The sequence below is a fragment of the Triturus cristatus genome, chromosome 12 (genome assembly GCF_964204655.1).
Source record: "Triturus cristatus chromosome 12, aTriCri1.1, whole genome shotgun sequence".
Lineage (NCBI taxonomy): Eukaryota > Metazoa > Chordata > Amphibia > Caudata > Salamandridae > Triturus > Triturus cristatus.
The window spans coordinates 762,293,613-762,321,243 of record NC_140595.1 but is presented as its reverse complement, the minus strand read 5'-3'; the positions used below and the strand labels follow the sequence as shown (position 1 = coordinate 762,321,243).

The following is a 27,631-nucleotide window of genomic DNA, read 5'->3' as shown; positions in this document are numbered from 1 at the left end:
TTCAAAGGAAAAAATCACTTAGTTTTAATCTGATGGTATTCTGGCTTAAATCTTTGCAGTCAGTGTTTTAATGTGATGCACGTGTAGGGAAAACCTGGCCCTGTAACTGATCACATCAAAATGACCAATGGCCCTAGGGGACGAGCAATGGTCTGCTACTGTGCCACTATATAAACAAGTGTTTGCACTGAGCATTATTTACAATTTGTCTTTTTTCTTGTTTTTCTTTCTTGAAATAGCTACTCCTGCTGCTGCACCATCTCAGTTGGAGATAGCAGCTGCGGTGGCACTGGATGACGGCCATCCAGGCCGATTATCGTTGGCTGGTAGCTCTGGAGGAGGAGATGTACGGATCTGCCACTGCCCTAGGTACCTCCAGCCAGCACCACCATCCCGGTCACGCCACTGGCAGTGCCACTGTCATCTGGGATCCACCACTGCTGCTCCCACTCCTCATCATTATCCATAGTCCACTTCCAACGCCATGTCCTACATGAGCGGGTGCTGCTTTGCCGAGAGGCGGTATACCTTCACTTCTGGTTTGATGCCCTCTAACAACCTTTTATTAATATATTCGCTTTGGTGGGAAGGACTTTTGTTGTGGGTGGACAGGGTGGGAATTGAGAATGGCAGTTGGATTTTCTTCCTTTGGAAGTTGGTTGGGGTGATTTTCTTTATTTATTTGGGGAGAGGGGTGAGCCAATTATGGGTGGAGAGAGTGGGTTTTATTGTTAAAAAATTAAAGGGAAATTGTTTATGATGGACATTTACTTTTTGTGTTTTACTTTGTACTGCTGCATTTTAGCACATCCTGTTTTTTTAATCTACTTATCAAAGTGTATTCCATTTATATATATCCTTTTTCTACTACCCTCTGTAACTATATTTACCACTAGGGGGGTAGGCCTATGTCTATATTTCAGACAACAACCTATTCAAAAATTCATAACCTTCAGTAGAAGTTAGTTACTAGCTTAACTAGTTCACTTCACTCCATATTTCTCTTTCTTTAATAGATGAAGCGATGGGTGCTACCTCTCTTTCCCAAAGTGCCTATTTAATGGTAGTGATTGGAGCAAGCTAGTGCGCTAATTGGGAAGACATCACAAGCAAGGTCCCACTCCCTCCTAGGTGAACTCCTAGGTGAACTCCAACTGTAGGATTATTTTCAAGCAACTAGATTGAATGAAAACGCACATGTTTTGAGGTAAGAGACTGGACTTCCTCACTGTGACAACTGTGCCAGCTGCACTGAACATATTTTCAGCAGAAACACTGGATACTGGACAAGCCAGATGCTTCATTTTCAGCCTGCTGAGCTCTGGTCATTGGTGTATCTTCCCATACCAATAGACCAATGGATTTTGGTCCACGTAGACCTCTTTTGGGTTATCCAGACAGGCCTAAAACATCCTCTGAATGGTGATTGGTGCTGCAACTTGCTCAAACATTTTTTGCCTTCACCTCTTCACTTCACCTAATCTCTGCAACTTGAAACCAAGCAATTGCAGAGGTTGGGTCCGATTTTTCAGTTGCTATTGTTGCCTGTGTTCTTGTTGCTGGTGTTGGCTGCAATGAGAGAACAGCACTGTCCTGTCTGTCAGTTGAAGGCTGCACACCAGGGTCTCTGCCTGAAGCTCTAATTTCCAGTATTACCTCTTCCAGGTCTCTTGCTTGATCAACAATCCACATCTTGCATTATGAAACATCCATTTCTGAAAAAGGAATGAAAGAGGCCAGTATTTATTTCTACTGTGGATCAAATATTGGATGAGATATCTCTTTGCATCCTTGTGTTAACAACCAAGCAACGGATTAAACTCTCAACCAAGTCATGCGCTTTGATGTTCATAACTGCAAACATTGGCAACATATTTTCTAACTGGTCCTTCAGCAGAATCAACAGCAGGATAACTTGGTTCATCTTACTGTCTTCTGTGCTGACTTCCCACATGAAAAACTCAAAAGGAAGTAGCATCTGTGTCAGTGATTTGACAAGACCCAATTTTCCACCTTCATGGTCATGCTTTTCCCACTCCCCTTCTCTTTGAATAGCATAGTCATTGATTGGTTTGAAGTGCTCAAACAGGTGTTGCTACATGCAATAGGTTAACTGCCAATGTATTGGCAGCTTTAGCTGGTACTCTAGTAGCACGCTGAATGATTCTCAACCGCTTCCGGGCTTTAAAAGCATAGTTGCAATAAGTGCAGATTCATTGGCAGGTGGTCAGTATGTTGTTGACTATGCCTGTTTTTTTTTTCCAGTCCTGCACAGACAGGTTGATGCATTGCACCAAACACAGGACCTGAAATAACCACCATCTGTGTAGGCCATAACTATATTACAGCTATTTTCCATGGCAACAAATCCAATCCAGAGACCTCTAGGTCACTCAAACACCTTGCTGTTGAAGCCTTCCAAGATGATTGCAGCTTTATGGGAACATGGTTATTGTTGCATGCTGCAGAAACTTCCTTAAACGTTTCTTCAGCACTGAGACCTGTATATAGCTGTTGCCTTACCCCCACAAATGAGATCCAGTGTGCAGGGATATACATGAAATCGGCTGCTTGCAACTGGTCCACATGTCTGTCATCAGATGGATATTGTGATCAGCACTCTGCTGCAAAGCTTGTCCAACCAACTACAGCACATTATGATTGAGTCCTGTAACAGCAACTCTGGCAAAATAGTTCCAGCTGGGAACCTTCCATTTTGGACAGATGTCTGCCACATATGCTAAAAAAACACTTCTTCCACAAAAGAAACAGGGATGAGGTCCATCACTAACATTTTAGCCAGCTTCCCATTGCACAAACGTGCTGTTCAAGGTTGCGTTCATAGGGCCCCTCCTGCCTAAACATGTCCCTAATAGTAGCCTGGATTTTTTTCTTTTCTGATGCCACTGATGCATATCACTTCCTGAGAGAATGAGGAGGTGGTTGACTCACTGTGCGATTTGGGAAACTCATTGTATGCAGTGGGTTTCCCCCTGAAACTTGAGCCATTTCAAGGTTGCTGATGCAGGTGATGCTGGCGCACTGCTGGGGGCAGGTCTGCTTTGTTTAAAGCTGTCGTCCTCTTCTTTCTCATCATCGCCCACCGCGATCGGAGCTGACTCCCTCTCTCATCACCACCTCCAGATTGCGTGATTTTTTCATGTGGATTGTTTGGCCTTCAGTACCATATTGAGAACTAGGTTTACCTCAACGAACAATTGTGTAACAAATGGAGCATATTGCAATGTTATCCTCTTGCTCGCTAATTGTAAAGAATTCCAAAACTGGGAGGAAAACATTTTTAGTGGGCCACTGGTGCCACTTCCAATGCCCGAAGAACTGGAGGCAGGTGGGTGTGTTGACAAATGCCTCTCTGCAGTGTGTACTTCTACTGTGGTAATGGTGGATGTAGGCCTCAGTTGGTGGCCCATTAAATATGGAAGCTGGCAGTGATGGTGGTACCAGTGCAACATCCCTCGGAACAGGCTGAATAGTAGGGGTAACGTCAGTATCCTCTGAGCCACCTACTATGACAATGACTGGCTCATCCTCCTTATCCCCTTCCCTAATGGTAAGGCTTTTAGGAACTTTTCTTTTTCCTTGTCTCTTGTGGTAGGTCTCAAACTCATCCGGGTTCCAATTCATGTCCAGATCATCAGAATGAGACTTTGAGAAGATGGGGGAGTACCCTTTATTTTTCTTGCTAATGATCAGGAAGTCAATGGTTCAAGAAGAGGTACATCATGTGCAACAGGAAGCTCAATCTCCGGTTCCCCTACATCAGGAATATCTACTCTTGCATGCTGTGGCTCCTGTTGTCTAATTTGCTCAATTTCCTGCGACGATGGGGTACTAGTTTGCAGCTGAGTCAAACTCAATTCAGAATCACTGTTCGCCACCATGATTGCAGTGGCTACCTCACTGAGAGACAAGGGCATGGGCTCAGGTTTGGGTGCTGGTATCATTGATGCTGGAGTGTTGCTCCCAGCTTGAAGCCCAGAGGATGATGCGGTAAGCACACAACTGTCTTGAAAGTGGGGGAGGGTTGCAGGCCACTGGCCAATTTCTTGGCAGCACTTTTCTTTGATGCACTTAGCTTCACAAGCGAAAGAGAGAAAGATTCTCGTGTTGTGGTCACATCATTTTGTCCGAGCCTTCTGTCTGGCAGTATTGTGATGGATGTCTCTTGTGCAACTAAAAGCAAACAAGCAAGAAAAACATTTAGTGAATGTGGCAATTTTTGCTGTTTGAATTATTCATAGTGCAGACAACATAATCTAGTGTGGTTACTTATTATCCTAGATAATTAAAAACAATAGTGAATCCATTCCAAGGTCAAACCACACTACCATAACTTAATGTTTCAATTAGGATAACAATATACAGATGTAACAGTTTGCTTTGTGTGCATCTAAGGATAGACACCTGTGGCAGGCTGGGAGGTGCAGGGGAAAATAGAATACTCCTTAAAAAATTAAAGGCGGTATGAGTATATAGCAGGTCAGCTGGGTACGGGGAAAAATGTAATGATCCTTAAAGTAATGCATGTGTGTTCCTATGGCAGGCAGGAGGTTAAGGGAAAATTGAATAATCCTTAAAAAATAAATGCTGGTGTGAGCTTATGGCAGGCAGGGGTTCATGGTAAAGCTTTATAATCTTTAAAAAAATAATGCTGGTGTGGCCCCATGGGAAAATGAGCAATGACGATCCTTCAAAAATGAATGCTGGTGTGTGACAGGCACCAATGGCAGGCATTGAGTGGAGGGAAAAGGTAAAACACAAATTAAAATGAACCTTTTTAAAATGTAGAAATTTATTTTATAAAAAGGTAAAAACATAAATTAATAAAAACTAAAATAAATGTGAAAAATAATAAAAAAAAACATTGGTTGTGTACTAGGGAACTATGAGAAACCCATTGGGAGGCAAGGAGGTGCATGGGAAAAATTTATAAAATACACTTTTCCTATATACATACACTAAAATGAACCTCAAGCATGTTAAACCTATAAAAGGGAAAAGTAAAATAATGAAGAAAAACAAAAAGGCATAGCCTTCGCCTATCAATCTCCCTAGAAAATTGCTTTGAAAAAAGAGTTTACACACTGCTGGCTGCCCAAAATGGCCGCTGGTCACAGGGTAAACTGACAACAACAAGCTAAGAGGCATGGGCACAACAAAGAACAGAGCAGGCTTATGCCAAAAGCACACTAGCTAGCTACACAAAATGGACAATGGCCACATGGTCAAACATTTATAAGGAAGGAGGCATGGACAAGAAAGAACACATGCAGGCCTATGGCAAATCACACTGGCAGGGTACACAAAACTGCCACCGGCAACATGCTCAAACAACAAGCAAGGAGGCATGGATAACAAAGAACACATGTAGGCCTTTGGCAAAAGCATGCTGGCTGCCTGCACAAAATGGCCAATGGCCACATAGTCAACCAACAACAAGCAAGGAGGTATGGACAAATCAAAGAACAATTGCAGGCCTATGACAAAAACATACTAGCTGGGTACATAAAAGGCCACTGGCCACATGGTCAAAGAACAACATGCAAGGAAGCATGGACAACATAGAACACCTGAAAGCCTAGCTTGCTACACAAAAGGACAACTGGCCACATGGCCGAACAACAACAACAAGTAAGGAGGCATGGACAACAAACAACACATGCAAGCCTATGGCAAAAGCGCACTGGCTGGCGATACAAAATGGCCACCAGCCACGTAGTCAAACAACAAGCAAAGAGACATGGACCATAAAAAACACATGCAGGCCTATGGTAAAAGCATACTGTCTGTGTATATAAAATGGCTGCCAACCATGTGGTCAAACAACAATACTAATCAAGGAGGCATGGACAACAAGGATCAAATGCAGAAATATGGCAAAAGCACACTGGCTGACTACAGAAAATGGCCACAGGCCAAACGAGAACAACATGCAAGGAGGCATGGACACAATGAAGAACACATGCAGGCCTATAGCAAAAGCACACTGGCTCGCTACACAAAATGGTCTCCACCCATATGGTCAAACAACAACCAAGGAAACATAGTCAACAAAGAACACATGCAGGTCTACAGACACTGTCTACTCAGAATTGCCCCCGGCCACATGGAATGGAGAACAAAGACAAATGTTGCCTATTGCAAACACACACATATGCTGGCCATACAAAGGAGGTATGGTGACAGTGAAAACAACAGTACATTTAATTCAGCAATGCCAAAAACGAAAAATTAAGTGAGCTATAAAAAATTTAAACAGCACACATCCTCCCAAGGCATCAAATATTACCCCACCAAAATTCCGGGCATAAATGATGTTTTGAAACAACATATACCACAGAAACAGTTGTTTTTTGTACCCAATGACGAGTACTGATTGAATGGCCTGTGGGCAGACTAGGGCATATAGTAAAATAAATGAATAGTGCAAATTTAACAAACATTGAGAAAATTTACTGAACTGTGCAACCTTTTCCCATTACAGATGATAAAAAATTTAATGCACAAAAATAAGTGGGCCCCTACTGAAATTCCAGGCCACCCACCACAACCATCATCACATTTGAAAATCAGATAAAAGTAGAAATACATACTGGTGTGTGCCCACTATCAAACAAAAAACATCCTTACACAAATGTTTTTAAGCTTGCTTGTGATATCACAAAAACTAAGTCCTTAAAATCCGGTGGTATATATGCAGCAGGAATTGCAAATGGCCTGATTCACAAAGGCAATATTAAACTTTTGTGTAAGTTTGCTACTTTTTGGTATTCACAAAAGTAAACTTTAGACCAAAAGTCTAACTGTACTACATTTTGGTATTCACAAAGGTAAGATACTACTATTAAAGTTAGACGATTGGTGTAAGGTTGCGTTTTTGAATACAAAAAAGTCGTAAAGTTAGACTTTTGGTGTGAGGAGGAGCCTACTGGACAGGAAGAGGAAGTTGGAGTCTCTAGGGATCTTCCTTCTTTTTGAAAAAAAAGGTTAAAAAAAAGCTTTTTGAACAAGAAACCCAAATGCTCTGCTGGAGTAGAATACTCACTTGAAAATGTCGTTTTGATTAGATTTAGCTGCTTTTCGAGTAGAGAATCTGCCCGAGAAGCAGATGCACCCTCTCGCCTGTGTAAAAAAAAAAAGGGTGCCAGAAAGCTCTGTTGTGACCAAGAACCACACTAGTGGCTGGTAAATCTTGGGTACCCTCTCTAGTAGTTGGCAAAGATCGTTGCACTCAACATCGCATGCTAAAACAATTCTTTCACATGCTAATTGAATTAACTCCACCAAACGCCAGAAGGAGGAATTTAGCGGAAGCTACATGTGACACGCATAGCCCGGAGTTCCCATATTCCAGCACCTCCATGAGTGGAATTATATTTTCATACCAGGTCTATTAAATATAGTGTGCAGCTTAAAGGCATTGCATGCAGAATGTGAATAGAAAAGAGATGCATCGTAAATTCCCTGGTTCAGTGTAGGTAGCTTTATGGAGCACCTACTGCAAGTATACAAGTATTACACTCAAAATCAATACAATGGCACATGTGTCACCATTGTGTAGTTAATAAGGGGAGGACTCAAAATCAGTGTTCATGGCCCACATCTAGAAAAACAAGAAAATAATTCATTAAAAATTAAAAAGTGACAAGTGAGTGGAAAAATCTAGTTTTTTATCAAAATAGTCTTCATGAGTGTAAAAGTGGACTACTATATCGCATTTCCAGAAATCAACAACCACAATTGTATTCTCTGATAACATGTATAAAACAAAAGTAGCTGACTGGACCATACAGAATTCCAGTCTTACCAAATTTAATGAGATGCATCTTTGTAGGATCCCTCATTGTCACTTTGCTGATGCTTACATATTAAATGAGAAAAAAGTTGCAGATCATTGTTTCTGTGCAGCTTATGCATTATTAAAAAATTAATTTCCAGAACTTTCATGTTTCAATCCTGCAATTCAGGAAACAGATGCTTTTACACAGCAATCAGTAGATGAATTTACTCTAATATATTCATTGTAATAAAAACAATGGCCACACCAGTGAAGCCAGAGAATGTTATCCCACTGCTTGTATTATATTCATGGCAAAATGCTTCTAAAATATTTTTCTTTTGTTCAAGGTTTGGGTTTCAAAATTATCAGTGCATCCAAGCTATGGTGTTTGCCATTGAAGAAATAAACAACAACCCAACCCTTTTGCCCAACATCACACTTGGATTCCAGCTCTATGACTCCTGCACAATCCTCCAGCGGGCCCTGAAGGGAGCCTTGTGGATCCTCACAAGACAAGAGGAGCCAGTTCCAAACTACCGCTGCCAGAGAGGTTTGCCACAAGCTGCCATTATAGGGGATGCTGGCTCCACGCGGTCAATTGCTCTTGCAAGGATTCTAGGTCTATATAGATATCCGCAGGTAAGACATTGCAAATCACACTTTAGTTATTGATCAGTAGAATAAGTTAAAGCATATGAAATACAACTATGCACTGGATCTGTGTACACTTGAACTTAACCAGAATCTTGTCCATTAAACAGACACAGAAGAGGAGACAATATTAATTGATAAGGTCTATTAAACACAATAGTAGAATGTCAGGCAATAGCGTGATTCTAAATTGACCGGTATAATGTGATATGTTTAATTACCTGAATATGCCACTATCACCTCACTAAACCCTAGAACAATCCAATAATCCCACTATAAAACATTTCCATCCCTTCACTAAACTCACTAAGAATCCCACCAACAACAGCACAGCAACAAATCCCACTCATTAGAAAGCATAACTATAAAATAAAAAACCTCCACCTATACAAAGAGCTGCTCTTTCACAAATTACCCACCAAATCGCTTTCAAGAAGTTTCCCTGATTGAAAAAGATATTGAGTGTTGTCCTAATATTTTTTTATAACAATATTTGGGATTTTGGGCGCTAGGTGGCGCACAACCAGATTGGCCGCCCCTCTGTGAGGCTCCGGTAGCTCGGCTCCAAAATACTGCATTTATCCTACTTTCCACGGAGGAAAATGACCACGAAGCATGGCACTTATGGAGTAAGGTGCCTGCTGCCTCCGATGCGAATTCCAGCTTGCCTGAACCCTGGGAACCTCTCATGGGGCACAATATATGGCGAAGCAGGAGACTGGCGGAGCGTGGAGTGGTGCTGAGTGAGGCGGGCGCCACTCCGCGAGTTCCTGGCTTCACACGAGGTGCTAGGCAGTGACTTGGGAGGCGGCTTGGCACCAAAAACACTGCGAGCCCCAGGTAAGTCTAGGATAGCCAGGTGCCATCCCGTGCCTATACCTGCCCACCACTGAGGCAATTATACCGGTCTGTGGAGCGCGACCACAGAAGGTGGTTGAGTGCGCAGGCATTAGGCGACGAGAACTGACACCGGCGCACATGCGATGAAATACTGATGCGCAGGACTCTTGCTCTTAAGCCCAAGAATAAACAGTAGCGGACACATCTCCGGCCCAGAACTGGTGGAGCACTGCGTGGGCTTGCCTACCTTTACCATAACTGCGGCACCGCCACATTGCCCGCACGCTGCCATTTTGCAGACGGAGCGCTATAAGGAATTGTCTGTGCCCGCTGCTGCTGTATGGGCTCCCGGTCCCCTGGGAGGCACTGGGCCGTGGTCCCGCTGGACGCCCATGCCTGCACTCGCTGCAAGATTGGTGATGCAACAGGAGGCCTCTCTCATAAGGCGCCATAACACAGCAGCTGCCGCGTAGCAGGGCGGATCGACACGGCTGGTGGGGTGGTAGTTGTCTCTTGGAGGGACATGGGTGCACGCCGCAGATAGCTGACGCGAATAGATGAAGAGGCAGCACCACAGCACTAGCGCCTTCATTGCAGTGCCCGCAGGGCTGGAAGCGCTGCTCCAGGCCATTTGGTGCAGGATTGGGAGACCACAACATAGCCTGCATCCCAGAAGGGAGCTTGCATAGGCCAGAGAAGAACTGCAGCAGGGGTCCCAGGAGTGGCGGCGCTAGATCCTCGCCACCATCCCATTTATCCACGCCTTGGGTACCTGAGACAATATGCAGCGGAGACGCTAAATATTAATATGCGGCATGACATTGTGCACCGCCACAATAAGAGAGGAGGCTGCACAAACTGACAGAGGGCCCATCCCCTACACCGAACCACGGGCAGTTCCTGCAGCAAGCGCCAGATTTCCGAACTGCACTTCATTCTTGACAGGGCCTCTATTAACTATTCTTCGTGTACACGATGCTGTGCTGAGTTGCCGCGCATGCGAATCTCTCTTTTGGTGACCCAAGGTGCCAGCTGGACTAACTTTCATTACTCGGGCAGACTGCCGAACTGGGAAAGCTCCTTCACTAGCCCAAGCCATAGGTTGTACTTCCTGAGGCGGAAGCCGGGAAGCGTCCTTTTTCAATACCTATTGATACTGCATTGCGCGACACTTTATTTTTACTACATGTAATTTATGCACCTTGTACTGTTCTTTACTTCCTGAGGCGGAAGCCGGGAAGTGTTCCTTTTTTTATTTCAGTTTAAAGAGGATTTTATTGAAAAAACGAAAGAAGTTGCAGTACAGTAATAATATAGACTTGTGATAAAAAATACAATGTAAAACATTCCAAAATAATAGAAGAAATAGAGAGAAAAAGAGAGAGAAGAAAAGAAGGAAAGAAAAAAGGGATATCATCAAAAACATATTTCAACACTATGATAAATAAGTGGCAGTATAAAGAGCAAATATGATTTCATAATGCAGGAATTAATAATTAACAAGAGATAGAACAGATTGACAAAGGTACATATGTTGATACCATCAGAATCATTAATAAAACAAGAACATCAAGGAGGCTTAGGTACTTCCTCCCTGCAGGGGTTATGTAAGGGAATGGATTGGGCAGATACATTTAAAAAAGAAGTAATGGGTAGCCATAATAAGTCCCTTTTAATCGCAAGGGAAATAGGGTAGACATATGCTCTATCTAACCTATGGTTATAACAAACCCCATACCACCATGCTTGGTAGGAAATAAGAGAAGTATCCTTCCAAGCTTTCGTGATTTGTTGAAACGCCACAGCAAGAAGGAGATCAACAATGGAGGTATCAGTGCTGGAGGAGGACCACATTTGTGAGAGACTCCCAAGAAAAATATGAGAAAAAGAAAAGGGGAAATTGGTGGAAAAAATGGAATTAATTTGTTGCCAAACTTTGCCCCAAAAAAGGTGAACATCAGGGCAAGTAAACAACAAGTGTTTAAGATCAGCCACTAAAGCCGAACAGGACCAACAGATGGCCGGGATGGAGGGGTCAATGTGGTGTAGTTTGGATGGGGTGATTAAAAGTCGATTGTATATAAAAAATAGCGTTTGGGTTGTATTTGCCGCTCTAGACGATTTCCTTATTTTGATCCAAATGTTATCCCAAGTAGTGAGAGGAAAACAATCCTCTAAATCTGATTCCCAAGCACATTCCACAGCAGATTTCACTCGATCAGCAGATGAATCTCGCAATTTTTTGTAAATTTGAGAAGCGGATGGAGAAGAATGCAAAAATGGCAAGGAAATGAGAGAGGAAGTATATTGAATAGAAGTACCCGTAAGAGCATCAAAAGTAGTTTGAGCCGCCGATTTTAATAGAATATATTTAGGATAAGAAGAGAGGGGAAGAGAGAAACGATCCTGAAGAACAGAAAAGGGGATAAAAGAACCATCATGGAAGAGTTGATGAGTCCATTTAAGAACTAGAGATAGCCAATCATTCCAAAAAATAAATCTATTTTTAATCTTGATAAGAGAGTTATACCAGATAGGGGATTGTAAAAAACGAGCACGGTCATCCAGGTTATGTAAAGTAATAGGTTGAAAAGTTTTGTAAACATGTTGAAGAATAGGGAGAGAAAATTTCTTTGGAGCTTGTGACAATGAAACAAATTCTTCAAACGTAAAGGGTTGAAAAAAGGAAGTCTCAACCTCTACCCACAGAGGACAAGAAGAGGGGTCGGGGTATGATCAGAAATGAGAAAAGCAGAATGAGTAAGAAAAAAGGAGGTATGATACGACGAAAAATCAGGAAAATTGACACCACCCAAGTGTTTAGGAGATTTAAGTCTAGAAAAAGACATTCTGGCAGTTTTGTTTTGCCATAAAAATTTAGATAAAACGGAATAGATATTCTTGTAATAGAACTTAGGAATGTGGACCGGAAGATTCGACAAGAGAAATAAGATTAAAGGAACCAACATCATCTTGATAGAATCTAACCTACCCCACCAGGATAAGAACAAAGGGTGCCATTGTTTCGTAGAGGTGGTAAGAGCTGTTAGTACATTTTTGAAGTTCAGAGCCACTGTGTCCTTAATAGAAGGTGTAAACCAAAGACCAAGATATTTGATTTTGTTCGGGCTCCAATTAAAGGAAGAAGTTAAGAAATCGGCATGAAAGCAAAATTTATTAAGAGGAAGAATTTCGCACTTGTCTACATTAAGCTTATAGCCAGACACTGATGCATAGTTCGAGACTTCTGATAAAAATGCCGGAAGAGATGTATGGGGATTCGAGAGAAATAACAAAATATCATCTGCGTATGCAGAAATCTTTAACTGTGTAGAACCATAAGGGAAACCAGAAATATCAGCGTTCATACGAATTTTAGTTAAAAAGGGTTCTAATGCTAATATAAATAGGAGGGGGGACAGCGGACAACCCTGTCGAACCCCACGAAGAAGCGGAAAGGAAGAGGAAACAAGGCCATTGGCTAGAATAAAGGACCTAGGAGAAGAGTAGAGCATTGAGACATGAGAGAGAAATTTAGGGCCGAAACCAAACCAAGAAAGAGAGGAAAAAATAAATTGCCAGTTGACTCTATCAAAAGCTTTCTCAGCGTCCAATGCAATAGCTGCCAATGACGACTTATGAGAGTGTGATTTACTTAAAACATTAAAGAAAAGACGGGTATTGTCAGATAAGTGACGCCCTTTGATAAATCCACATTGTTCTTTGGCAATTAATTTTGGAAGAATTTTTTCTAAACGAAGTGCAAGGATCTTGGCAAAAATTTTATAATCTAAATTAATTAAGGAAATGGGCCTATAATTCTTACACAAGGTGTGATCCTTACCATCTTTGGGGAGAAGACAAATAAGGGCCTCCTGAAGGGTACCTTCTGATCTTTGGGATGATATAAAGGATGAGAATAGTTGGTGAATCCTAGGAAGGAGTAAGGAGGAGAAATGGGAATAAAATTCTATAGTAAACCCATCAGGGCCAGGGGCTTTACCCCTCTTCAGAACTTGAATAGCCTCCAGAATATCGTTGCGAGCAATGTCAGACTCTAAAGGGGAGAAATCAACCCCTGAGGGGGAAGGTGGGGCAATGGACGATAAATAACGAGTAATTTCGGATATGTCTGGGGAGGATTCCGGAGTATATAAACGCTGGTAGAAATCCGTAAATTCAGCCAAAATATCTTCGTCTTTATGGACCACAACATTAGAGGAGGTAACAATGGATTCAATTTTAGTACGTTCTTTCCTGACTTTGAGGTATCTAGCTAAAAGATTACCGGCTTTATTTTGGGCAGTATAATACTTAGCACTAGACTTAAGTAAAAATAAATTGGCAGAATCAGTGGAAATTTTATTAAAGGAGAGCTTAGCCTTAATAAGACTATCTAGGTCGGATTGCTTCTTAGAGAGGTAAAAGGAGTGTTCTAATTGTTTAATTTGTGTGTTAAGCAACTGAGTCGATTGAGAAGCTTTACGACGTTTACGGGCAACAAATGCAATAATGAAGTCTCTAGAGGCGGCTTTAAATGTATCCCAAATAAGGGAAGGAGTTAACTGAGGTGAGTCATTGTCTACAAAAAATGAAGAGGCAAACTCCATAAAAGCTGGTGTAAATTGCGGGTCTAGTAAAAGAGAGTTATTAAACCTCCATCTCCTAGTGCCTTTCACTGGGGGGAGTAATTCCAGGCTTAAGGAGACTGGAGCATGATCAGAAATTAAGATAGAACCTATGTCTGAATGAGTGATAAGCTGAGTGAGGGCTTTGGAAATGAAAATATAATCTAACCGGGACTGGGAAGAGTGAGGAGGTGAGTAGAAGGTGTACTCTCTAAGAGTAGGGTGGCAAAGCCTCCACGAATCAACAAGGGCTCTTTGGGAAATAGTGGAGGTAAACAAAGAATGCATGTGGGAGGGGGAGAACCTAGAATCAGATCTTCTGTCCAAAAAGGGGTCTACAACCATATTACAGTCTCCACCCAAAATCAGGTAATCATCGGTGACTTGCATAAGCAATGAGAGAATATGGGGCCAAAAGACTTTATCTGGAACAGTGGGAGCATAAATATTGATAATAGTCAGAGGAATTTTATTAATCAACAAAGAGACTGCTACCCACCTACCATCTGCGTCATTATCTTGATTGACAAGCTGAACGTCTAACTTCTTATGGCACAGAATGGCAACACTGTTGCGTTTCCCAGACCCAGGAGAGGAAAACACATGACCAACCCAATTACGACGCAATTTAGGAATTTCAGTATCTTTAACATGAATTTCTTGTAGTAAAACAATATCCCCTTTTAAATTTGCTACATGAGATAAAACTCTTTGGCGTTTGATAGGTGACCCAAGACCTTTAACATTCCAGGATAAAATATTCAAAGTCATTCACAAATGAGGAGGAAAATGTAAATAAGAGGAAAACATAAGAGCATAAGTAGAGAAAAACTGGATAGTAATCCTTACATTAGTAAAAGAAGGAAAGACAAAGCATTGCAGGGAGAAAAAAATAGTATCAAGTACAAGAAAGAGAAGCAGATACATAATTTAATAAATACGACCAAGGAACCACCATAAAACACATTATATTGAAAAGGGAAGAAAATCAAAGAGTACAGAGAAGAAATGAGAATGAAGTAGGAATAAGCAAATAAGGGAAAAGAGTAAAAAATAGATTGAAGGAACTGGATCAAGAGGAAGAGAGAAAGAGAAAGAAAGGAGCAGTAGGTAAGAGTAAAAGAAAAAAGAATGAAACAATGGTAATGAGAAAAGAAAGAAGGAGTAAGAGAAGAGAGTAGAATAAAGAGAAGAAAGCAACAAAGCAAAAACAACCAATTCCATAAACAGAAGAACACAATGGCAAAAGACATACCACAGGAGAACAAGAAAGGATGAGGGTGTTGGAACCACATCAGGGAAATGGAACGCCGAACGGGAAACCACAGGGCAACAACGGCAGGAAGGGCGGCATCCAGGAAAATTGAAGAGGACAACAAACAGGGGCCCAAGTATCCAAAACTAAGGGGAAAAAGACCAAATACAAATGTTAACAATGTGGAACAATAAAACCATATACAATAAAACGGCAAACATTCTACATGAGGGAGACAGAATAATTATAATCTGGAGACATCCATGGACTCATGACGACAGGTATTCAAAAATTGTTGGAGAACAGCCGGATCTTCATAAGAGACAGTCTTGTTATTATATGTCACTTTAAAAAGGCATGGATGAAAAAGGCCATATCTCGCATTAAGACTCCGGAGAGCAGGTCTCATTTCCAGGAACTTTTTCCGACGATCTGCAGTCACTTTGGCGTAGTCCTGGGTAAAAAATAGATTGGAGCCATGCCAAGAGATCTTTCCTTTTTGTTTGGCAGCTTGGAGTACTTTGAGGAGGTCCGTATATTCCAGAAAATATAAAATAGTACCTCTAGGTCTCGCTGAGGAGGAGGAAGAAGCAGACAACCGGCCCAAACGATGAGCGCGTTGAATGTTCAAAGGAGGAGATTCAGGGAGACCAAGAAGAGACGGTAGGAATGACTGGAAAAATGAAAGTGGATTGGAACCTTCAAGGCCTTCAGCCAGACCATAAATACGCAGGTTGTTGCGCCTGTTGCGGTTTTCCAATTGTTCGACTTGTTGTTTAAGACGATCAATTTCTGTATGTAAGGTGGGTACTTGACGTAAGGTATCTTCGGACACGTCAACTCTTTGTTCAAGGGTCACAACTCTCTGGATGGTGTGAGACCAGTTGTCTTCAAGGCTTTGTAGGCGCAAATTAGTTTCTTCCATATAAGGCTTCAGAGCACGAATTTCATCAAGGAGAAGCTCCATAGAAACTGAGGAAGATGGATTAGTAGGAGAAGGGGGGTTAATTTTTGCCCGTTTGCCAGAGGGCGAGGCTGCTGGTAATTTGGAGAGTTGTTTGGGGCGAGTATCCGCCGAAGAGGAAGTTTTAGGATCAGAAGATTCCGGAGGAGCTTCATCCATATTATCTCGAAGGACATTAAAAGGATTGTTATCAGCCAGTGGCGGGGAGATAGCTTGATGAGCTCCAGCGCGAGCGCCACTGCGAGCACCACGCGGCATTGCCATGAAGAAACGGAAGACAAAGTCTCTTTTGGTGACGGAAGAGACGGTCAGAAGGAGAGATGATTCAAACAACAATATTTGTCAAAGTTGGGAGAAGTCCGCAACAGAGCGTTGATAAAAAGAGAACGAAAAACTGAAGAAAAAAGGTTCTGTAGGAGGTACTCCAATAATTGTCCCAAACAAGACCAGGAAATTACACCGTAAATGAAGAAAAATCTTTGTTCATGTGATATACTATCAATCCCGTAGTGACTGGTACTGATAAAAAGGGTAGCGAATGCATCAGGAAACTATTGTCACAAAAAACAAAATGGCGGCCGTTGTTCTGACTGACCGCATTTTTCGAAATAAAATCACCTTAACGGCATGGAAACTCTCCGCAATTCCTCACACCGCTAGCTGAAGTATTCCGACGGAGGACATGCCGATTTCTGTGACCCAGTACAGAAGAAAAGAAGCCTGGAAGCTCTTCACTGTCTACGTCGCCGCGGAGCTCCCGAAAACAGCGGCCATCACCAACGGCTCCGAAGCCACGCCCCCGGGAAGTGTTCCTTTTAAATACTTGAAACTGTATTGCGCGATACTCTATTTTTACTGCATGTAATTTGTGCACCTTGTTCTGTTTTTGCAAAAACGTTTGTGCTGCTCTCAGCTACCACCCTACCTGCATCTTGTGCCCGCCCCGCATCCATCGCTCGTTGCTCGCCCATACCCGTCGTGCTCTCGCCAGCGGCTGGGCTTGCACCTACCAGCGGGGCCGCCATCTTGTGTGAGGGGGTCAACTCGCGCTCTAGTCGCTAGAGCTTGCTGAGCATAAATTGCCGATGTTAGCGCAAGCGCGCAGCGGACGCGCTCAGCGGGCGCGCCGGCAGCGCGCCGAAGGCGCGCTAAAGGCAAGCCCGTCTGCGCCCGTCCGCGACCGACCGGGACAAGGGCCAGGACCCGCTGTTCAGCATTTTAAATACTCCCCCAGCGAATTACGCACTTTCCGCTACCCTTGGCCCATTAAGCCACGACTAAAGCAAAAGCTTCTTTCTTGTGGAATCCTGTCCTCCGGCTCCCTCTTACCCCTTCCATTGCCCAGCATAGACTCCTCTGTTCCCCTCCCTACTACCCTTAACCCCCCCCACCCTAACAAACAGTTGCTGAATTTTTATTACCTAAATACGCGATCCCTCCCAAAACACCAATCAGAAATTTTTTATCTGCTTGACACTCTAAAACCTGACGTACTCCTTCTTTCCGAAACATGGCTTACGGATGACTCTCTCCCAGATATCTTGGCAGCCATCCCCACAGGTTATTACATATTGCAGACCAACAGACCTGCCGGGCGCCACGGCGGTGGTGTGGCTGCAATCATCCACCATCAGCTACAGTTTACCACCTTAACTACCACTGCTATTCCCTCCGTTGAGGCACTCATTATTAAACTTGATTCCTCCTTAGTTTCTTTGACCTGTGCCTTATTCTATCGGCCTCCCCTCTCTATGCCCTCTTTTCCTCAGTTAGCTGGAGATCTCATTTCTCACCTCATAATAAATAATCCCAATTTATTGATAATAGGCGACTTTAACTATTGGCCCTCTGACCCTAATGAGACCTCTCCCTCCCGAGAATTCACTGACCTCCTCGGAGGCCTCAACTGTACCCAGCACATCCACACTGCTACTCATATTAAAGGACATCGCCTCGACCAGCTATGGACAGTCAATATATCCATTATCTCCCTAGCTATCTCCCCCTGTCCCTGGTCGGACCACTATTCCATCCAATTCTCCTTAGATTTGCCTAGTTTAGCAAAATCTTCCACCCCGGTTAAAATTCTAACCAGGAACTGGAGTCGCGCTAACAAAGAGAAGTTCTGTTCCTTACTTTCTACCACCCTGCCTACGGTGACTGACTGCCTCAAGGACCAAGAAACTGCTATCCACAACTGGCTTTGCGCTGCCAGCAATATTGTCGCCCCTTGCAAGTTCTCCATAGTTAAGCGTCCTCACGACACCCAGCGGTGGTTTACAGAAGATCTTAAAACTAAGAAACTTTCTCTTAGACAGGCAGAACGCAGGTGGAGACGCAACTATTCTTCTACCACCAAAGTTACTTTCATTAAGCTGCTAGCTGACTATAAAAAAGCCATCTTTGCAGCTAAATCTGCCTACTTCTCATACAAAATCACTAATTTGTCAACTAAAACCAAAGACATTTTTTCCATCGTCAATGAACTATCCTTACCTGACAGGGTGACCCTTAAACCAGCACCTACCCAGGCCCTTTGCGACGCTCTCAATAATTTTTTTATTCAGAAAATGATCACTATTAAGCAAAGCATTCCTCTGACCCCCGTTCGTTCGGCTTTGGGGACCTCACCCAAAAACACTCAGTTTCTCGATCTAATCCCCCCGATCTCTAAGGAAAACTTTTGCTCACTGTTAAAAAAGGTCAGCTCGGGCTCCCCTTTGGACCCCTGTCCCCCTCCATTTCTCCGAGAAGCTTTTCTCTCATGCCCTGACCTTCCGCTTGCATTTCTCAATAATTCTTTAGAAACAGGGGTCGTCCCTGCCTCCTTTAAAGTAGCAGAGGTCCTACCCATTTTGAAGAAGCCTCAGGCAGATCCCACTAACCTAATCAATTATCGCCCCATTTCTCTCCTCCCTTATCTGAGCAAGATTTTGGAGGCTCATGTCACACAATGCCTCAGTTCTTTCATTGAACGCTCACTCTTTCTCGATCCCCATCAGGCCGGATTCAGGCCTGCACACTCCACCGAGCAGGTCATACTTGAAGTGATGAATGAGCTCCGCAGGTGTGCGGACCATAATCTCTCCCAAGCCCTCGTTCTTTTAGATCTATCAGCCGCCTTTGACACGGTCGATCATAACCTCCTGATCGACCGTGTCCGCGATGCTGGCATTCAGGGCACGGCCTTAAAATGGATCTCTTCCTTTTTGGGAGACCGCTCGCAGGCTGTTCGCTTAGCCACCTTTTCTGCTATGAAGACCCCACTAACCTGTGGTGTCCCACAGGGTTCGTCTCTCTCACCCTTACTTTTTAACTTATACATGGTCCCTCTTATCCACTCGCTCCGCAATTTTGAAGTGGTTTGCTTCAACTATGCAGACGACCTTCAACTGGTTTTCAATATTAACTCCTCTACTGCGTCCATTTCCAGCTTTCAGGCTACTCTATGCTTCATCAGGGATTGGATGAATATCAGTCAACTCAAGCTCAACCCTGATAAGACCGAGCTTGTTTTGACTGGCCCCTCAAATCCCTGGAACAACAATTTTTGGCACCCCTCGCTAGGAAATCCTCCTTTACCCTCTAAATCGGTCAAAAGCCTTGGAGTGATCATCAGCAGCGATCTGTCTATGAAGCCCCAGATTGGAGCAGTTACATCTTCATGCTTCTTTCACTTACGCAGAATTCGTAAGATTGCTAGATTTCTTACCACCGAGGCCCTTACTGTAGTTCTCTTGGCCCTGGTCATTTCACGGATAGACTATGCCAACTCCCTTTATGTTGGCATCCCCCTCTATCAACTTCACCAACTCCAGCTGGTCCAGAATCAGGCTGCCCGCCTCATCACTCACCAATCACGTACCCAACACGTCCGTCCTGTGCTGAAACTTCTTCATTGGCTCCCGGTTGACAAACGTTGTTTGTTTAAACTGGGTTGCACTATCTTCAAAACCCTTACCTGCAAGGCGCCTGCTTTCATTTCTTCCTTAATCTCTCGCTATTCCCCCACCCGTGCACTCCGATCGTCACACTCCAACTTTCTCACCCCCTCTCGCTTCAATCAAAAAAAACACGGCGGACTTTCTTTTTCCTTTTTGGCACCACAGATGTGGAACTCCCTTCCTTTGGATCTCAGACTTGAAACCTCCCTGCCGCACTTCAGATCTCTTCTCAAAACCTTTCTTTTTATCCAAGCTTACCAGTAACCTCCTGTTCTAGTGCACCTTTGCCATAGCGCCATGAAACCTTTGGGTGTACGTGCGCTCTAGAAATAATTTTAACATAACATAACATAACATAACATTTACCTGCTGCAGACCATTGCACGTTACACCCCGGACGACACCTAACCAATGTATCCAGACGTAGGGTGCCTTTCATCTCGGAGCTCTAAGATCGGGTAGCCAGAGTGATGACAGTCTAAACTTGTGTTCGATGCGAAAAAGATAGTCACTCGCTCAAGCACTAAAGTGCAAGCGCTGAGTATGGAAGGCCCCTCACAAGCACAATCCCCTACCCAGGATGACGAGGTCAAAACGTTACTCCTTGTCAGGCAAAATGGACACTATGAATATTCGCCTGGACTTCCTGGTGCTGAAAGTGGACAAGCACGGTGAACAGATCAAGGAAGCGGAATGGCGGATCTCTGACTCGGAAGATGCTGCGGCCCAAATGCAAAAACAAATGGCACAAATGGACAACATTCAGGAAGTAATAGCCTCTAAGAACAAGGACATTGAAGCTAGAAGTCGCAGAAACAACATTTGAATTCTTGGTATTTCGGAAACTACAAATACGGGTCGTATGGAGGATTATATTGAGCGCCTCTTGTGAGACACCTTTGGAGAAGCCGCCTTCTCTCCGAATCTGACAGTGGAGAGAGCGCATCAGTCTCTTGGGCCTCGCCCGCTTCCAGGTAGCGCCCTGCGCCCTATCATTACCTGGATCCTTCATTACCGTGACCGGAACACAGCACTCTGCCTAGCACGTGAAAGGAAGTCACTGTCCTATGAATGTATGAATTTCACCATGTATCCTGACTTCACAGTTGCTGTACAGGAAGTGTGCCGCAAATGTATCCATGTGAAACAGCAACATTGCAAGGCACAAATCGATTTTGCACTCCTATACCTAGCGCACCTAAGGATCACACACCAAGGTAAACAGTAGATAATTGTGAGCCCCCACCAAGTGGAAGAGTTCCTCAAAATTGTTAACAGACATTCACCTCGACGGATTTCTGATGATCGCTCCTCTCTGTCCCGCTCTCCGGAGCTGGGGGATGACTCGTAATGAGGTGGGGTGAAAAGGTTGTTACATTTTGGTGCTGATAGTCCAATATGAGTGGGACTTTCTCTCTACAGACCATCCTTCGCCTACCCTACGCTGCAGAGGGGCAACGCTCCATATCAGCAGGAGACTGGCCTTATGGACAGCCGAGAGACACCAGATAAGTATATCTAACACTCCGGGCATGTAATCGGTTACAGGTAAGACTTGAACAATGGTACCTTTTCTCCACGGCGTAGAGCCGAGCACCCTCCCACTACCACTTCCGAGTCCTCGCCTGCCTCTACCGTGGTCAGTTGTGTATATTGGGAGTGAGGAGGTAACTGTGACACACCAGCGGTTCCCCCACTATGGGTGATCCCCCACACGCCTCTAGTTCACGCGGGTCTTGGTTGACCACATTGACCAGTTGGGGAAATGTTGGGGGACGGGAGGGAATTGTCGTTTGGGCACAATTGGGGTGCTGTTGTGGGAGGGTAGGGGACGGGTGAGGGAAGGGTTTCCCGATATGTTTGTTGTTCATCACTATACTAAGTTATGACAGACAAGCACATGGTATTTTTATGATCATGACACACAGAGTACAGGAGACATGTCACCACTTTTTGTGCACTGCAAGTACCCATGGCTGATTTCATGGCTAACCAGAGTCTACAGATACACACAAGGAATGTAAGGGGACTCGGGGATCCACGTAAGCGCTGACAACTTTTGACATGCCTAGATAGACACCACATACATATTGTGTTAATTCAAGAAACACATGTTCATCCATTACACCCCTCTACATTCTCTACGAAATGGGCCGATCACCGACTATTCTCCTTTTACTCATCCTATGCTAGAGGCATGGCAATACTTATTAAAAAACAGACACCGTTCACCTTAGCGGGTACATTGTTGGATCATAATGGGGGATACACTATAGTGTGGGGGCAGTTGGGTAGGGACTCGGTCACCCTGGTGAGTTGTTACGGCCAAAACGTAGACACTCCAGAATTTTTCACTGCGCTCTGGGGGAAAATACTGGACATTGGCTCCACGCATAACATATGGGGTGGGGATTTGAATGCAGTTCTCAACCCAATGGAAGATAGATCAAACCCCACACCACATCATTACAACAGATCGTACCATGTTCTGCAGGGCATTAAGACAGAGATGGGATTATTAGATGCCTGGCGACACGCTCATCCCACTAAGCGGGAGGGAACCCACTTTACAGCGCACGCCGCCTCTTGGACATGCTTAAATTATTATCTAGTGTCTCGAGGATTGGGCCCCCTTATGAAAGATGTCTCACATCTAGCCAGAACATACTCAGACCACTCTCCGGTCAAGCTCACAATTACCCCGCTAGTATATAACAAACCACGTCGCGCCTGGAGACTGCAGCCCTTAACGCTCCTAGATATGGTATTTCACAGCGAATTGGGGGATGAGATCCGAGATTTTTCCCGTAGGAATAAGGGCTCCGTAGATGCTGTAGAAACAATTTGGGAAGCCTTTAAAGTGAGAGTACGAGGGTTCTGTATCTCTAAGGGTTCAGGGGTGTTGAGGGACATACAGAATATGATCAGACGACTAGAAACAGAGCTTAAAGACCTCGAGGCACAATTGAGGCTGTGTGGGGTCAAGGATGTTCGTCATGTGTTTTGGGAGAAACTCACTGAATATACAGAAGCCACTGATCAGGAAACGAAATTTCAAGGGAAATACTGTGTGGTGCAGAGATATGGGGAGGGAGAGCGGCCTGGGATGACACTAGCTGAAACCATACGGCGGCCACACTTCTCCAATTGCGTGTTGGAAATCACGGGCCGGGGAAGAACGCAACACTCCTGACATCCTAGCTACATTTACCGCACACTATTCAACGCTTTACACCTCGCAGCATGGGCATCATTTTGAATTAGACAGCGTTCTTGGTGATGTTGCCCTTGGATGGCTCAGCAATTCGCAAAGGGAATTCCTCTGCGCTCCTTTCGAACTAGACGAAATACGAGAGGCCATTATGCAGCTGCAATCCGGGAAGGCCCCCGGCCTTGATGGGTTGCCAACTGAGTTTTATAAAACTTACATTGATCTGATGGCGCCGATATTAAAGGAACTTTATGAGGAATCGTTTGAAGTTAGCAAACTACCCCCCATCTATGAGGGAGGCGTTAATCACATCTTTACTTAAACCCAGGAAGCCGCCGAAATGCTGTGATTCTTACAGGCCGCTATGTTTAATTAATTGCGATGCCAAGATACTGGCAAAGGTTATTGCGAATAGACTAGCCTTATTATTGGAAATATTAGTGCTCCCAGATCAGGCAGGATTCATTCCTGGCAGAGAGACCGCGCATATCCTCAGTACCCTCTTCTCTATGTTACAGTATGTGGCACAGGAGCTGCCGCTGGCGGCAGTCTTCCTGGATGCCACTAAAGCATTCGACTCTGTCAAATGGTACTATCTCTATGGGGTGCTGCATCACATGGGGTTTCCTGGCTTATTCCTGTCCTGGAACGACTGCTATATCAGTTGCCAATGGTGAGAGTGTTAATTAATGGTCACCTGTCCGACGCGTTTCCCATAACCCGGGCACGAGGCAGGTGTGCCCCCTCTGACCCCTCCTCTTCGTGCTAGCCATCGAACCATTGGCGTCAAAATTGAGGCAGCATCACCAGGACAGGGCTCTAAAATGTAATCTGCGACAAATCCTCATATCCCTATATGCGAATGATATAACGCTATATGTGAGGCATCCACAGGATAACTTAAACCCACTACTGAGAAAATTCATAGTGTCTGGGATACATATAAATTGGGAGAAGGCTCAAGTGTTGCCCTTGACCTCGGCGGTCTCCTGTTTCCCCTTGGACTATCCGCTGGATTGGTGTGATTCGGACCTACGCTATCTTGGGGTAGTAATAACTAGAGACAGAGACGAGTTGATGCGTCTCAATTATGGGACTGCAATACATCGGATCACGGAAAATGTCACCTGATGGATCTCCCTACCGTTGACCCTCGCACAATGTGTGGCATAGATTAAAATGGTGGTTTTGCCACAAATACTATACCTTTTTTTAAATATTCCATATCTTCCTGGACGATACTTCTTTCGAACACTCCAGTCCGAAATGACAAGGCTGATATGGGGGGGCAAACAACCTCGGTTGAAATGGAAAGTGCTCATCCAGCCATATGCTCAGGGAGGATTCGATCTGCCAGATTTCAAGCTTTATTATGTGTGTGCACAGGCTCACTATGCGTGTCTATTGGTTTCATCCCCCTAGGTATATGCTGTAAATCGCAGCTGAACACTGGCTGGCAGATCCTATCCCCTTAAAGGGCATGCTGAACGCGCCTCTCCGTACACGCGACATTGAGCCTTCCACGATCACATGCACAGCAGATGCCCGGTGTCGCATTCTGTCTCTCCTTCAAGGCCAGATGTTATACTCACCGCTCCTCACCCTCTCCTATCACCCATGTATGCCACTGCTACAAGAAACAGGGTTCCTTAAACTATGTGAGCGCACTAACAGCACCACATGGGGAGACCTCTAGCAAAATGGAACATTTCGCACCACTGACAGCATATTTCAAGGGCTACAGCCAACTTCACTGGATATATTTCTTTATGTCAGACTACGCCAGGGCGTGCAATCTATCATCCCAGAATTTCCTAAGGAACCCCCAACATTTCTCCCTTTGCAGATGCTGACACGCGCCACATCCCAGGGACACCTGGTGTCCATGCTCTATCACATTATAGACCGTAGACCTCCCGGTTCCAACACTTGGTCCTGATGAAAACCTTGTACTAACACTTAGAGGTTGAAACATGTTGACCGATATATTTTTTACTTAAAACACTGATACTCTATGGTCAACCTAGCCATTCAAAAGTATCTCACTTATTTTGTAACCGTGTCTTATTGCTCCAAATAAAATATTTAGGGAGTACAATAAAGACACTTTTAATCCACTCATTTGAACTAGTTTCACACTGTTCAAAAAAACCAGCTCCGCTGTAGTCCAGGCGTTTAAGCACACCCAAGTGGCACTCGACTACTTGGGTGGACCCCGATGATGAAGCATGTCACCAACTAGGTTGGTGAGTGTGGGGTTTCTTAAATAAATAATTTTTTCCCCAGGCTTACTCTCTCCATTTCTCTAATTCACAAGGACGCCGCTTTGTCCTTGGGACACTCCCACGTTTTGTTTTGATACGATTTAGTATATTGCCAAGATCAATTGATTCTGTATGCTGGAACATTGCCCAGAGCCTCGAAACTACGGAACAAATGGGGTCCCCTACGTAGCTAACTTCTCGCACGATCTGCAGAGTCCTTGCCTGATGAGTCGGAGATATCAGAACAGTAAAGACTTCTACACATCAGGCACATGTCACGCATGGGACACTCAAGCAGACCTAACATTATGGTATGTGTCATATTGCCCCGATGACGCTTTTTGTACTGTGTATGGTGTTTCTCTTTTCCCTAGCGCTTAGGTTAAGGTCTTCATACCGACACCGTTTCCCCAGATGCTACCCTGCCTATGGCACGAGGTCTAATGTTTTTCATGCTACATGGACATCTAGCTGCAATTATAGAAGGCATTGAATATGCCTGCATGGGCCTCCTGTTCAAGGACACTGCACTGTATAGTATAACTACATTCTTTGTGGCAATGCCATTGATTGGTTTTCCACTTACCATGTCTGCTGAATGTCATTGAGAATCTCTTTTTCTTATTGTCATTGTTTTGTATTGACTGAAAAACAATAAAATAAATGGTTAAAAAAATAAATAAAGGTATTTGGGATTTTTGGGAACTGAGGCAGCAGTAGCCACGCAGCAATCAGTGCTGACTGAAGTGTGACACTGATTGAAGGTTTTCTGCAATACTGCTTGTAAGGCACACTAGTTTTAAAGTGGCAGCCACTTTGCAGAGTCCGCCTTGGCCTATCCCCTTATTTCTGCCATTGTGTCAGACCTCATTTGGAGGGCCACTGGCCAGGCAGTGGGTACTGGACCACAGACGTGCGGACAGGGGTAATTCGCCTCTACTGTATCAGGGTCCTTCCTACTATGGCTCTGCAAATTTGTGCCAAGTGCAACCCCTGCAGCCCTTGACTCTCAGTAGTGATGGTGAGCATTCACAGGCTTCTCTGGGAGGTTAGTATGGAGGAGGCACCGCTGGCTCAGAACTCAAAAACACATCCAGCGGCTCCATAAAATGATTGTCCAGCCAAGCGTTTGTTTTTTTGAAAAGAAAAGTACTGTAAATACTCGATTCTAAAATAAGGCACATTGCTAGAGAAATCACAAAGGTGTCTCTGATACCCACTGTATGGGTGCAAGTCCAAAATGCTTCAAGGTGGCCCCTCAAGCACTCTGCTTTCTTCCCCTTAATTGATAATCTAGGGCCCAGTTTCATAGTTACTAGTGCAGATGCAGCTCTCCCTTTGGTACCCCTTTGCTATCGGTAAACTATTAATTATTTGTGACTGGATGTCGGTCACAACACCTTAATGCATACCAATATGATTCACTATCTTTAAGGGATGCCCATAAATTCCCATCCCAAATACTGAATCTGTACTTAGTCATAAACTCAAAATGTGATTCAGTGACAAGTTACCTAATCGCAACATGGGTTTTACCCATAATCAAAAGCCTTTTTTTGTTGCAGTCTTATTCTGCGAATCTGATCTTTCACAAAAAGGCTTAATTAATCTGGCCCCAGTTGTCTCTGTGGCTTGGAACAGCCATATAGACTCTTACCCACTCCTCTGGGTGGTGAAGGACCATATAGGTTGTCCATTTACAGTCTGGCTGGCTCAGTAGAGTTCTGCTAGACTACAGCTGGGACATGCAACAGAAACGTCAGGCCAGGAATTTGCAGGCAAGATCCTGAAGTCAGTGGTGGGAGAGACTGGCCTCTTAGGGTAACCTTTGTCTGGGCTCTGTCAGTGTTATCAGCAGACTGGCCCCATAGTCTCAGGGGGACCACTTCCTCTATGTTGGTAAATCACAATGGCAGTCACACTGATCCTCCTTGGAATGCAACAATCTTGCACTCCTCTTCTAAAAGTGCAGGGCTCTTGCATTATCTTAACAGCTTTGATGTGCTTTGGAGCAATGAAAGCCATGGCTTATGAGATGTGCAGATCTCAAGCACCATGTCAACCAGACAGTGC

The 27,631-nt window shown here is 44.2% G+C and overlaps 1 protein-coding gene across 1 annotated transcript in view; it reads left to right on the top strand.

Moving 5' to 3' along the window:
• LOC146782748 (extracellular calcium-sensing receptor-like) overlaps positions 1–27,631 on the top strand; it is a 77,299-nt gene that overhangs the window by 18,503 nt on the left and 31,165 nt on the right. Inside the window, exon 2 of the mRNA XM_085637225.1 lies at positions 8,149–8,440. Within this exon, the coding sequence (XP_085493351.1) occupies positions 8,149–8,440 (292 nt within the window). The remainder of the gene's footprint in view (positions 1–8,148; positions 8,441–27,631) is intronic.